This window comes from Penicillium cosmopolitanum, assembly GCF_028827165.1.
Source record: "Penicillium cosmopolitanum strain IBT 29677 chromosome Unknown utg000003l:1.0-3747932.0:1.0-3751027.0, whole genome shotgun sequence".
Classification (NCBI taxonomy): domain Eukaryota; kingdom Fungi; phylum Ascomycota; class Eurotiomycetes; order Eurotiales; family Aspergillaceae; genus Penicillium; species Penicillium cosmopolitanum.
The window spans coordinates 2,873,570-2,887,361 of NW_026622673.1; the positions used below are offsets into that span (position 1 = coordinate 2,873,570).

A 13,792-nucleotide genomic window follows, 5' to 3' on the forward strand; every position below is an offset into this window, starting at 1 on the left:
ACTCTACTCTACATACAGTGCTCGTAACCAGGGCTGGACCCGATCGATCGATCGAAACTGTTTGCAGCGTTTGCACCCCATCCAAGCTCATGCTTTCCCAATCATTTGGAACTTTGCCACCCGTGAGCAACGCTGTTTCCACCTCCTCCAGCGACTTGTTCTTCCAGTCTTCAATTCATCGACTTCTTTGCCTCGTATTATCCCCGCCCATATCATCGCCCCTTTGTTCCCGCACCCGCAAAACCAACCGTCAAGATGCCAGCTGCGCCGAAACAGAGGAAGATCGCAATTGTCGGCAGTCGTTCCGTCGGTATGAACTCCCTTCGTCCAGAGTTACCAACCCTTTATTTTACTCTGCTTTGCTTTGCTCTACCCCCATTGGCGTGGTGCGGTGAGGTGAGGTGTGGTGTTGTGGCTTGGAGTGTTGTGTTGTGTTGTGTTATGTTGTATTGCCTGATCTGACATACTGACATTATTCGGCTCGGTGTAGGCAAATCCTCCCTCACAGTCCGTTTCGTGGAGCACCACTTCGTCGAAAGCTACTACCCCACAATTGAGAACACATTCAGCCGAATCATCAAATACAATGGGCAGGATTATGCGACTGAGATCGTCGATACCGCTGGACAGGTATGTCCTTACCCTTACTTCCCCTCCCGTGGGGCCCCTGCGTCGGTCTCGTCGCTGACCCATTATGATTATCGTTACGTGCAGGATGAGTATAGCATCCTGAACTCGAAGCATTTCATTGGTATTCATGGGTATATTATTGTGTACTCTGTTACTTCGCGGCAGTCATTTGAGATGGTGAAGACTATTCGGGATAAGATTTTGAATCATTTGGTGAGTTACCAGTGGGATGCTCCAGACAGCCAATGAATGTCGCTGACGATGACGATTTCCAGGGAGCGGACGAAGTACCCCTAGTGGTCGTTGGTAACAAGAGTGATCTGAAGACAGAGCTACGACAAGTTTCTCTCGAAGAGGGTCGCCAATTAGCAGAGGAGGTTAACTGTGCTTTCACTGAAGCCAGTGCTTTCCTTGATTTCAATGTTTCCAAGGCCTTTGAGCTGATGATTGGGGAGATTGAGAAGTCTCAGAATCCTGGGCAGCCGGCCGGTAACAACAAGTGTGCTGTGATGTGAGAGGTGCTGCCGCAATCGCTTGACATTATTACTTTTTTTCCGGTACGTTGCATTTGCTAATTCAGGGGAGATTGGATTCGATCCTGTCCCAGATAATCACAGTTTTGTCAGTGAGAATATTCCGTACTAATATACCTCTGGCATCTAGGAACTGTGTCGGTGAATGTATCGAATGCTCCGCTCCGCTCCGCTCCACTCCACTGAACTCCCGAGATCGAGTCGGGTAGCATCGCTCGCACTTTTCTACTTATTGCTCTCTTTTATTCGCTTCTTCTACTCTTCTTCTTCTCCTTCTTCTCTTCTTTTTTCTTGGCTTGATGGAACATTGGGATCGGTTGCATGAATCATGAGGTTGTTTTTGTCTGGCTAGGGATTCTGTATTTGGTACCGCAGCGTGCATAGAATAATGAAATAGGCCAAATGGCCCCTTCAATGGTCACCAACCCCTTTTCCTTTTTAGACGAACCTATCTTTGTTTCAAATGTGAAACCACGTCGCTAGTACGAGTTCTGTTAGTACTAGTACTGGTTGTATTGCTTTACTTCCCCGGCGGCTTAAGTAATGCCCCGCCGCGCACTTTTCCATTTTACCCCTCCACAACTGGACGTCTCCGGCCTTGACTCACCAGATCAGTTTTTGCACACGAGAAATTTGGTATTCGCCATGCTCGACCTTAACGATTTCATTACCGAGCGCGGTGGCGATCCTAAGAAGATCAAGGAGAGCCAGCGCCGACGTGGTGCGCCTGAGGAGGTAGTTGACGAAGTCATTGCGCTGTACGAGGAGGCTCGCAAGGGTATGCCATAACCCATGCACACTTCATTGACACCTATAACGAGGGTCAAGTCTAACATCAGACAGTTCGCTATGGAGTCACCCAAATCGGATCCCAAATGAACGCCCTTCTTAAGCAGATTGGCATGAAGAAGAAGGTAGACCCGCCCAACCTGTATATACCTCTCGTGCCACATCTGCAGCATACTCACCCATATCGCCCGAATAGAACAAGGAGGATGCCAGCGAATTGATTGCCGAGAAGACCACTCTGGATAAGAGTAAGAAGGAGGCTGAGGACAAGGCTATCGCCGTTGAGAACGAGCGCGACCGCAAGATCCGCACTATCGGAAACTACGTCCACGATTCCGTTCCCGTTAGCCAGACTGAGGTAAGAAATTCTTACCCTTGCAGATTTGCAGATTGTAAAAACATTGAGAACGGCCACGGCTAACCTAACCGCCGGCACACTCTAGGACGACAACCCAATCGTCAAGACCTGGAAGCCCGAAGACGCAGCCATGGACCGACCCGACTGCCTCTCCCACCACGAAGTCCTAACCCGTCTGGACGGCTACGACCCCGAGCGCGGCGTGAAGATCGTCGGACACCGTGGATACTGTCTGACCGGCTACGGACTCTTCCTGAACCTGGCCCTGGTCAACTATGGACTGGAGTTCCTGTTCAACAAGGGCTACACGCCCAACCAACCCCCGCAGTTCATGCTCAAGGATCTCATGGCCAAGACTGCCCAGCTGGAGCAGTTCGATGAGGAATTGTACAAGGTCACCGAGGGTGAGGATAGCTCTACGGATAAGTATCTCATTGCTACCTCCGAGCAACCGCTTTCTGCTCTGCACGACGGCGAGTGGTTGCAGGAGAAGGATCTGCCTATCAAGTAGGTTTCTCCATTCCAGCTCGAATGAGTGAATGATACTAACAGTTCCTCCCTTCAGGTACGCTGGTTACAGCACATGCTACCGCAAGGAAGCCGGTGCCCACGGCAAGGACGCATGGGGTATCTTCCGCGTCCACCAGTTCGAGAAGATCGAACAATTCGTCCTGACCAAGCCGGAAGACTCATGGAAGGCCTTCGACGACATGATGAACACCTCCGAGGAATTCTACAAGACCCTAGGTCTCCCATACCAAGTTGTCTCAATCGTCTCCGGCGCCCTGAACAACGCCGCGTCCAAGAAGTACGATCTGGAAGCGTGGTTCCCCTTCCAAAAGGAATACAAGGAGCTCGTCTCCTGCTCCAACTGCCTTGACTACCAGTCCCGAGCCCTGGAGATCCGATTCGGACAGAAGAAGGCTACGGATCTGAAGAAGACCTACGTGCACGCGCTGAACGCTACCCTGTGCGCCACTGAGCGTACTCTTTGCTGTGTTCTGGAGAACTACCAGAGGGAAGATGGTATTGAGGTTCCTGAGGTTCTGCGCAAGTATATTCCCGGACAGCCGGAGTTCTTGCCTTACACTAAGGAGTTGCCTAAGGATACTACCTCTGCGCGTGTTAAGGCTAAGCAGCAAGCGAAGGCTGGGGCTGCTGATGAGGCGGCTAAGAAGATGAAGGATCTTCAGGTTTAGAGAGGGGAGGAGAGGATTGCTTTGCTTCTTAAGTTTAAACCATACAATCAAAACGAGCGAACTGTTAAATACCATATAATGCGGAGCTAGGCAGCCGTAAAACAGTGAATTTCTGCGACAGTCCTAGATATCTACTATTCCATAACTATAACTATAGCTATAGCTATAACTATAATCATAACCATAACTATACTATACTATACTATAAGTATAGCAATGCTCTCCGCCGATCTCGCCCCACTCCGGCTTGCCGAGTTTTGGCGGTGAAGCATTGGCGTGCAAATTCCGACGGAACTTTTGGCAGAAAAAAAGCAAAAAAGCAAAAGCCGAAAAAAAAAGAAGTGCCCCGCGATGCCCCTCTCTATTTTACCCAAAGGTACTCGTGAGTCACACTGGTAGTTATAGAAGTGACTCAGTGGAAGGGTAAGCAAAAGGATAAATAGTGTGGAAAGGGAATAAAAAGTAACAAATACTCGTTAATTAAATTAAACCAAAAGTCAATTGACTCAAAGCCCGCTTGCGTGCTTTTTTTTTCTCTAATATTTTCTCTCGCCGATTCCGGAGATCTGACAGTTTGGGCTTATCTAATTCAACTGTGATTCATACAAGCACTTTGGAAGAGAAGAACATCACATCATTCTCTCCCCTCCTCTCTCCTCCCCCAATTCACCCTCAAGGTTTACACACACACACAATGACCTCCGCTCAAGACATTCGTCCTCGCCAGGACGAACTGGCCGCTCAGGCTCAGTACTTCTCGACCTCCCCCAATGCTTCCTTCCACTCCCCCTCCAGCCACGGCTCAGCACTCACCCGGACAATTCCCCTGCCCAATGCGAAGCACCTGAAGCCATTCGCCACTGAGGATATCAAGGTCCTCCTTCTGGAGAATGTCAACCAGACTGGCCGTGACATCCTGTCACAACAGGGATACCAGGTTGAATTCCTCAAGTCTTCGCTGCCTGAGGATCAGCTGATTGAGAAGATCCGGTATGTCCCATACTCATGCAATGCTTCCAGCGCATGCTGGAAGGGAGAGATTGAGACAGAGAGACCTCCCCAATGCAATCCAAATACACATACTAATCCAACTCCAGCGACGTCCACGTCATCGGCATCCGCTCCAAAACCAAGCTCTCCGCCCGCGTCCTCAAAGAAGCCAAAAACCTCATCGTAATCGGCTGCTTCTGCATCGGCACCAACCAAGTCGACCTCCAATACGCCGCCGACCACGGCATCGCAGTCTTCAACTCCCCCTTCAGCAACTCCCGCAGTGTCGCCGAACTAGTCATTGCCGAGATCATCGTCCTAGCCCGCCAACTCGGTGACCGCTCCAACGAAATGCACGCAGGAACCTGGAACAAAGTCAGCAACGGCTGCTGGGAGATTCGCGGCAAGACGCTCGGAATTATCGGATACGGACACATTGGCGCCCAACTTTCCGTTCTGGCAGAGTCAATGGGTCTATCCGTTATCTTCTACGATGTCGTTAACCTGATGGCGCTGGGTAGTGCCCGACAAGTCGATAGCATGGAAGCATTCCTTTCCGAAGCGGATTTCGTCTCCTGCCATGTCCCCGAACTCCCCGAAACAAAGGGCATGATTGGAGCCAAACAATTCGAACAAATGAAGAAGGGCTCTTATCTCATCAACGCCAGCCGTGGAACCGTCGTCGATATCCCGGCTCTCATTGACGCCATGCGCAGTGGAAAAATCGCCGGTGCCGCTCTCGACGTTTACCCCAACGAACCCGCCGGAAATGGCGATTACTTCAACAGCGAGCTTAACAGCTGGGGCGCTGATCTGCGCTCGTTGAAGAATCTCATTCTTTCCCCCCACATTGGCGGTTCTACTGAGGAGGCGCAGAGTGCTATTGGCGTTGAGGTCGCGCAGGCTCTTACTCGTTATGTTAATGAGGGTACGACTCTTGGTGCGGTCAATTTGCCTGAGGTTGCGCTTCGTTCTTTGACGATGGATGAGCCGGATCATGCGCGTGTTATCTATATTCATCAGAATATTCCTGGTGTGCTGCGTAAGGTCAATGAGATTATTGGCGATCACAATGTTGATAAGCAGATGACTGATAGCAGAGGTGATGTGAGTATACAAACTTCCCCGAACCGAGCGATCTCCCTCCCCGAAGAAATTCTCTAACGCAAATAAACTACCATAGGTCGCCTACCTGATGGCTGATATCAGCAACGTCAACACAACCCAAATTAAGGACCTATACACCAGCCTGGAGAGCCTTCCTTGTAAGTCGCCTAGCCTGGCCTGGGGCACCTCCGTTCTGTTCTATTCTTTCGAGCCTCAAAAAACACAAACTAACCATCACAAACAGCCCGCATCCAAACCCGCATCTTGTACTAGATATTTTTTGTCCGAGCAGCAATGCTCAACTTTTCTCTTTGTTCATGCTTTGTTCATGCTCTGCTGTAATCAACTACACTACAAACGTTGGAAACAAATCCCATTGATATGAAAATATTGAATGGTGGTTTTTCCATTTTCACGAAGTCCCGCATAGGATAGGATCACTTTCAACGAGGTCCTGGAATCAAAATCAAAATCAAAATCAAAAATGAAAAGCATATATTCTAAAAGTTAAGGAAGTGAAGATCCAAAAGAGTCATGTGAATTGGTTTAAGTAAAGTAAAGTAAAGTGCATTCTATATTATTCTATTTTTCGCGGAAGTGGAAGTAGAAGAGAAATAAACGCCAGTGTATGCCCGAGTATAGTATATATAGTCATTACTATACCGGTTACAGTGACGATTGTTGAAAATGGATCAAGTTCTTTATATATTCCAGAAGTCCGAGTCATAGTATGCAAAATATTCCACTTTGAAGCCCTCAAACCTATTCATCTGAAAAACTTGAACATCTAAGTCCCACTGCATCCATAGATAATTTGAAATAACAAATAAACCAACCAACCTTCCACACTGTATATCTAGATAGAAAATTCAACTTCGACCTGGAACCATGACCTTGAAGTATACAGCTCAACAGAAACCAGTATAAACAAACAGGAAGGGGAAAAGAAAACACCGCATCTCAGGACAGATAGGAGAGAATGGATAGGTAGATAGACAGAGAACCACAGAAGAAGAATAGAAATAGGATAGAATAAAATAGAATAAAATAAAGTACAATGCCAAGAAGAGTTGAACAATTGGATATACAGCGTTCGCAAGATAAAAATCATACAGATGAAGAATCAAACAAAAACTTCAAGTTGAATGCACCACTCCATTCTATTCCATTCCTTCCAAGGAGGAAAAAGGAAATAAACGGAACGGAACGGGCAGCCAATGCAAAATAAGAGAAGCCGAAAGCAGAGCAGAGTAGATAGGAATGGTGTGGGTATGGATCCAAGATGAGCAGGAAGATCCTAGGTATCAGATATGACGGGAAGTAAAAGAAGAAAAGAAAGAACAGCAATGTTCGTTCAATGGTTCGTCCAGGTCCACGCTCACAATAATGTCAATGTCCATGTCCATGTCCATGTCCATGTTCATCGATCATCCCCATCCTCCCCCTGCCCCAATTGTCTATACTGACTCTGACTAGCACTACTCCCACCCCTTAGACCTCTTAACCATCTTCGAAATCCAACCACCAAACCCTTCCCCCGACCCAAGCCCGGTGATGAACCAGCCTTGTTATTATTAAGCCCGGCCCCGGACCCAGACCCAGATCCAGACCCAGGCCCATCAAATGACGGAGGATCAATATCAAGACCAGGAATCGCACTCTCAGCGCCAAATTGGCCATACGGTCTTCGAATATCGAGAGATGGGACGGGCGATCCGGCGCTTGCGCCTAGAAGTGAGCCTCGCTCGCCTTCTGTTGCGGGAGTTGGCATTGCGGTTGTTGCGTCGCCGAATAGGACGTCCATGTCTTCTAGGCGGACGCCGCTTGTTTCGGGGTATAAGAAGTACACTTTTCGTCAGAGTTAGCAACAGAAAAAGCAAAAGCAAAGCGAAAGCCGGTTTGCGGTTATGGGAAGGGGGTTCCTACCGAGAACGAAACTGCAAGCGCAGAAAAATGCATGAACTAAATAGAGACGCCATTTAATAGCGCCCTGAAGAACGGGGGTGACTTCTCCAACAAGCCAGTTAAAAGCCCAATTACTGGCCGTACTCAGACTAGCTCCCTTAGCACGAATGCTGAGGGGCAGAATCTCCGGAGGGTAAAGCCAGGGAATTGGGCCCCATGAAGCGCCAAAGGCAGCATTGTAGATCATGACGAATATGACAGTCAGAACAGGCGTGGCGTCAATATTGAGGAAGATGAAGTATGAGATGCTGGAGAGTGAGATGACCATTGCCACTGCGCCGCAGAGTAGAATAGGTCGGCGACCCCAATTGTCGACTAGGTACCATGGTGGGATTGTGGAAAGGAGATAGGTAATGCCGTTGATGCCGGTCATTAGGATTGCTGAACGGCCAGTCCAGCCAGCGGACTCGAAGACAAGCGGGGCGTAGTAGGATATCACGTTTATTCCGTTCAATTGGGCCATTGCTTGTGCGGACATGGCGATTAAGACTCGTTTCCAGTAGCGGCGGAACATGTCGGCGTAGGAGCGCTCGCCTTCTTGTCGTTGGATTAGGACGTTCATTTTGATTTCTCGGTATTCTTGGCGTGCTTTGTCGTTGTGGATGTCTCCTTCGCCGTATAGGTTTGCAATTACTACCATGCCTTCCTCGTCGTGATCGAAATCTAAGAGCCATCTGGAGGGAATCAGCAAGGAAAACGAAACGCGGTTGGTTGGATGAGAGTTGGGCAGTTCCGATAACTCCAACATACCGAGGGGATTCGCAAATAACCAAGCTTCCAAAACCAAGCAGTGCGCCCATAACGCACTGAACAAGAAGCGGGATACGCCAGGAATAATCATTCTCGATAAAACTACAACCGTAGTCCACCCAAACACTAGTCGCATATCCGGCAATGTTTCCCGTGAATTCAATGCAGGCCAATTGGCCACGATTATGCGGGGGCTAAACGAACACGACGAAGTCAGTATACAAGCACAAGCACCGCCACGATGGGATAGAATGAAATGGATTCTCTCCATACCGAAATCTCAGACTGGTAGACCGGCACGATAGTCGACAGGGCACCAACGCCCAAACCAGCGATAATTCTCCCCACCATCATCATAGCCATACTCGTCGCAGCAGTTTGAATGGCACCACCGACAAAGAACACCATCGAGCCGTACAAGATGGTTCTCCTCCGGCCGATCAAATCCCCAACGCGCCCCACTAACAGGGAAGATATAAACGCTCCGATCTCGAGGATGGCGACTGCGGTTCCGATGGTGGCTGGGGAGGGCTGATCGAAGTAATCTCGGAAGTGCTTCCTCTGCATTACATTACAGTTAGTATTCGACATATACGGAAGGGTCGGGTCGCGTTGGAGTAGGGTAGGCCCGGGGTTTGCGCGTAGGGAGGGGACAAAATACGGACGTGATGATTCCACTCATAACACCTTGATCATAGCCGAATAGACTGCGGGGGTAGTCAGCACTGGTGAGCACAAGAGCAGGTGAATGCGGATCAGTGGTACATACAAGACGCCAAGGGATACGAAGACACTGGTGAAGTAGCTACAAGCTGGTCAGTTTATCCAACACCGCGACCGAGACGAGACCGAGGTCGAACACTCACAGTAACGGCTTCCCGACCAGGCCATGGATTGAGGCAGCTCGCCCGTTGCGGGGAGACATGATGGCGGCGAGAACCCGTTCAATACGGGAGATGCGTCGGGGTGGGGGATTCGGAATGGGGATCTTTTCAAGGTTGAAGTGGGAGTGGGAGGCGGAGGTTGAGTGGGGATGTTGTTGATCGTCGTCAAGCTGTGAATGTGAGGGAAAGTGGACCCGTTTCGGTTGGTTCCGACCACGATGACCCCAAACCAAAAGCTCACGATCCACGGACTTGCGAGGATCTAGCGGATCCTCGTGAGCCAGTTGCTCGGCGAGATCGCCGGTATCTGACCAGACGGAGAGATCGGATGATGAGCGACGACTGCCTTTTTCACTGGCGGTTTCTTCTAAGGCGGTAATGGAGGGGGAATTGGGGAGAGAGCGGAGGGGAATGGCGGGGATATTGGAGAAGGAATGTTGGCGGTATTGCAGGGCTAAACCCTCGGATGATCCTGAGAATCTCTGAATCCAAATCTGATCCGTTCCTCCTAAGCCGATCTCACCGAGGCAGGGGACAGAAACCCAAAAAGGTTGCCTTGCCACGACCTCCCTCTCTGGGGTAAGCTCAAGTTCCAACTAGGGAGCGCCACGCAGGCGGCAGGGTCACCACAAGGGAAAGGGGGCCCTAGAGAGAGTCACACAGCACGATCGACGTGGTATGACGGAGTGGAGTTCTGGTTGGATGTGATGACAGGGCTAAAGTGGATGGTGGTCAGGTGGACATGGACGAGCGGAGGTTGGGGTTGAGGTTGACAAATAGGGGGGCGATGAGTTGGAGGACCAAGATGAGAGGTGGGTGTGTAATGTACAGAGAAAGGATGTATTTAACAAGGTCCAGGTATATACGAGGAGAAGAAGGAGATGAAGAAGATGAAGGAGGAAAGAAGTTGAGGTTGAATTCAAGAGGCAGCCGCAGGGGGAAATACGGGGGGGGGCCACAGTTAGCCACTGCCCACTGTCAGATCCGGCGATCCACAAGGGGAATTGTGGGGAGATCCACTTGACAGCTAGAACAGTAGTGGTAGGACAGTAGTAGACTGGAGAATGTATTCTGTATTCTGAACCGGCGATATTATCTTTACTTCATAGAACGGGTGGTGCAATACTATACTACTCCATCTGCTACTCTGCCACATAACCAACTAATCCATTCCAAATATCTATAGGGTATCTTCAATGCAAACCACCAGGTCCAAAGTACTGTACAAATCCTCTATCCAAACAATACATAGCAAACACCCCCCCGCTAATTCAAGAGAATATCATACCCATCACTCCGAATATGCACCGCATCATCCAAACTCGCATACCGCCTCCTAACCAATTCAAAAATAATCAACCCAGCACTCGTACTAGGAACCTGCCGAATCGCCGTCGAAAAAAACCCCCGGAAAAGCCACCTCCGCCATCCACCCGCACGTGCAGCCTTCCGCGCACACCGTTTATACGTCTCCTGGTACGCGTGGTAATAGAGCCGCATCATCTGCCGCCTCGACGGGTCCAGACTAGCCTGATGATCCAAATACTCCAATCGGCCCAGATGCAGGTCCTGAATTACCCCGAGCGGGTGCTGAATGACCTGCTGTGCGACTGACGCCGTCACGCCGGCTAGTAAGAGGAATCCCGGTTCCAGTGCGTAGTGCGGTTTGATCACGGGGACACCCCGGTCACTGGCAGATCGGGATTCGGAATCGGAAAAGGGGATCCTTTCGATGTGTTCCGGGTGTAGGGCTCCGTAGTACCATGTTACGAATGAGTAGTAGGATTGTGACTTGACGTATTCGAATGTGGAAAAGAACACGGCGTAACCGAATGAGTCTCGTAAGAATGAGAGGCTCCATCCAGCGAATATTCCTCCGAGTCCGATTTGCTTGAGCTTGTGGTGGCCGTAGTGCCACATGCTTCGGTATTGGCCTTCTAGGAGGTCACTGGTTTGCATCCGGACTTGGAGGGCGTCTAGAGGTGCGGCGACGATCGATTGGATGGTGCCGGCTGTGAATCCGGCGGCGAAGGTTGAGGAGGGAGGGGCTGGAGGCCAAACGCGTTTGGCGCCTTGTCGGACAGGTTCGTGAAGGGATCCTAGGACTTGGAGATAGGATGTGTATAGGACGGCACCGACACTATTGACTCGGGCAAAGTGTTAGAATTTGCTGCCGGAAGAAACAAAAAGGAATACTACTATTTCCTGCTGTAAGATTTTGTACTCACCCTGCATTCGCCATCAAAGGAGGCAAAACTTGATTGGGAATAAACTGCCATCCATACGTTTTGACCGCATGAATCAACAACCCAGGTGTCGTCGTATGAATCGACCATTTACCATCCGCAACCCGCGGATTCACAGCCCGTGCAAGCGCCATATAATCCACTCTCGCCCGAAAGAAAGCCTTAATCGGAGCTCGGAAGTAAAAGGCGACAAACTGGGCGCTGAGGGCACGAACACCAGCCGCGGAGGCACCAGTAGCGGCATCATTGCGCGGTTTTCGTGGTTGTTTGCGAGGTATTGAGATCAAGTCATCTCCGAGGATGGGGAATAGTTCTGCTGGCCCTATACAGAGAGAGATAAAATCGAATTAGTGACCATATTATGTTTTTTGAGCATATAAAGCCGTGCCGACGTGGAGCGGAGAGGAGGGCGGAGATCAAGCTGAGCGGAACTTACTCTGCGTTTCCCGTCGATGGTGGTAGTGCTGGGATCAGAGTCGACAGCTTTACTAGTATCCTGCCATGAGCCCGTGCTGTGCGAGTCCGCAACTTGGGAGTTCTGCCCGTGCGGAAGGACCATTTGCTTCCTCGTCGAGAGACGGACTCGAAAAGCGAAGCCGAAGTCCCGACCCGATCGGGATTATATACGGTCACGTGGACTGGACAGCCTGACATGCATCAAGGCTATATAGAAACTATTTAGCTTGGGATATACTATAACATGAAAGGAATCAGGTTACGTACTTTTGATTCCTAGATATATAATAAGAGCTATATGTAGGATAAGTAAGTTAAGGTACAATAATTGTACTTAGGAATTTAGGCTATATAAGCACTTCTAGGATATACTCAGACCCTGAATCTGAGCTCTAGAATAGTCTAATCTTGATTCTGATTGGCTCTGTGGCTTAGGGGTAAAGCGTCTGCCTCCTAAAAGAAATTACCTGCTTGGGAAATTATTGGCAAGCAGAAGATCGGGCGTTCGATCCGCCCCAGAGTCGCTTTTGTTAAGTTGTTTTTTTTTCTTGATCTTTCACGGATCATTTTGAAAATGCCGTGGTTGACGGGATTCCGCCTTGGAATTGGGACCATCAAAACTGACCGCCCTGGGACTCGCGAAATCAAAATCCTATTGCATAAACATACAAAATCCCCTCGAGTTACTTATGGTGTAGATTTTTTTTTAAAATGTACAGGCAACATTTGAATAATGAATTATGCACTTTCAGTAACTTTAAGATGACTCCCCCCCCTTCGATCTCCATTCTAAGTCCATACTGCCACTTTACCTATAGTCGTACCTTACAGTCCTAGACCTTACATTAAGGCTTTGGCGTAGTCGATAAGATAACCAGGACAAACCTTAATCCGAGATAATATTTCGTCGCATCCGGGGAACATTAAACACCAAGCAAATACTCATTACCTTTTCTTTTCTTTCGATTTATTTTTTCTTTCGCCCCCACAGCAAACACACAATCGCAATATGCGCACCACCCCAAATGTCATCGTTACCGGCACCCCGGGCGTCGGCAAAACCGTTCACTGCGAGCAATTAGCGCAGGATATCGGCTTGAAGCACCTATCCGTCAACCAGGTTGCTAAGGAGCGCGATTGCTACGAGTCATATGATGAGGAGCGTAAGAGTTGGGTTGTTGATGAGGATAAGGTATGGCTTTTTGTCCCTTTCTCCCTTTGGCCATGGCCATGGTCAAGGTAGTCGTGTTGCGGCTTTTTTTTTCTTTGCTTTCTTCACCCCCACTTTGGTGGTGGCGGGGTTGCGATTCCTGTGAACGATTATAAAAGATTGAGGAAGGCAGTGGGCTAATGGTTATTTTCGGGAATAGCTACTCGATGCTATTGAAGATGAGGTGCTTCAGGGTGGTTACTTGATTGATTGGCACGCTTGCGACATGTTTCCCAAGTCCTGGATTGATCTTGTTGTTGTTATCCGCTGTCCCGATACAACTGTGCTCTATGATCGTCTTTCTTCTCGGTAATAATCCCCGTTCCTTTCCTTTCCTTTCCCTATCCTTCCATTGTTCTTTGTGCGCTGCGCTGCGTACGATCAGCATGTATGACGCAGCTTAGGCTAACCAACTTTCATTTACAGAGGCTACCACGAAGAAAAACTACAAGAGAACCTAGACGCCGAGATCTTTGGCGTTCTCCTCGAAGAAGCGCGTGAATCCTACGATGAAGAGATCGTGGTGGAACTGAATAGTGAGAAGGATGGCGATGTCGAGAGCAATTGCAGCCGTATCTCGGATTGGGTCGATTCTTGGAAGAAACAACATGCCGAGGGAGAGGAGGCGGAGTAATTGGGAGTTGAATGTGAATGCTACTGCATACATACATACAC

At 49.3% G+C, this 13,792-nt stretch overlaps 6 protein-coding genes across 6 annotated transcripts; 4 read left to right on the forward strand and 2 right to left on the reverse strand.

The window, feature by feature from the left end:
• Window positions 1-255: 255 nt before the first annotated feature.
• rhbA (Rheb family small GTPase rhbA) lies at window positions 256-1,145 on the forward strand (the record flags this gene model as incomplete). The annotated part of the gene is made up of 4 exons (XM_056625736.1): window positions 256-310; window positions 491-630; window positions 715-843; window positions 906-1,145. 4 exons carry the CDS (start codon window positions 256-258, stop codon window positions 1,143-1,145), a joined length of 564 nt encoding a protein of 187 aa, XP_056494318.1.
• Window positions 1,146-1,808: 663 nt separating this feature from the next.
• Window positions 1,809-3,509, forward strand: N7509_001100 (serine--tRNA ligase SES1; the record flags this gene model as incomplete). The annotated part of the gene is made up of 5 exons (XM_056625737.1): window positions 1,809-1,941; window positions 2,007-2,077; window positions 2,149-2,310; window positions 2,396-2,817; window positions 2,876-3,509. 5 exons carry the CDS (start codon window positions 1,809-1,811, stop codon window positions 3,507-3,509), a joined length of 1,422 nt encoding a protein of 473 aa, XP_056494319.1.
• Window positions 3,510-4,203: 694 nt separating this feature from the next.
• On the forward strand, window positions 4,204-5,879 carry N7509_001101 (D-3-phosphoglycerate dehydrogenase; the record flags this gene model as incomplete). Its single annotated transcript, XM_056625738.1, has 4 exons — window positions 4,204-4,499; window positions 4,607-5,606; window positions 5,683-5,764; window positions 5,851-5,879. The coding sequence occupies 4 exons, from the start codon at window positions 4,204-4,206 to the stop codon at window positions 5,877-5,879; spliced, it is 1,407 nt and encodes a 468-aa protein (XP_056494320.1).
• A 1,147-nt stretch (window positions 5,880-7,026) lies between these two features.
• On the reverse strand, window positions 7,027-8,412 carry N7509_001102 (putative MFS monosaccharide transporter; the record flags this gene model as incomplete). The annotated part of the gene is made up of 2 exons (XM_056625739.1): window positions 7,027-7,454; window positions 7,533-8,412. 2 exons carry the CDS (start codon window positions 8,410-8,412, stop codon window positions 7,027-7,029), a joined length of 1,308 nt encoding a protein of 435 aa, XP_056494321.1.
• Window positions 8,413-9,183: 771 nt separating this feature from the next.
• On the reverse strand, window positions 9,184-12,010 carry N7509_001103 (putative mitochondrial carrier protein; the record flags this gene model as incomplete). Its single annotated transcript, XM_056625740.1, has 4 exons — window positions 9,184-9,677; window positions 10,639-11,345; window positions 11,434-11,773; window positions 11,884-12,010. 4 exons carry the CDS (start codon window positions 12,008-12,010, stop codon window positions 9,184-9,186), a joined length of 1,668 nt encoding a protein of 555 aa, XP_056494322.1.
• Window positions 12,011-12,916: 906 nt separating this feature from the next.
• N7509_001104 (nucleoside triphosphates FAP7) lies at window positions 12,917-13,751 on the forward strand (the record flags this gene model as incomplete). The annotated part of the gene is made up of 3 exons (XM_056625741.1): window positions 12,917-13,099; window positions 13,278-13,426; window positions 13,544-13,751. The coding sequence occupies 3 exons, from the start codon at window positions 12,917-12,919 to the stop codon at window positions 13,749-13,751; spliced, it is 540 nt and encodes a 179-aa protein (XP_056494323.1).
• Window positions 13,752-13,792: the final 41 nt, after the last annotated feature.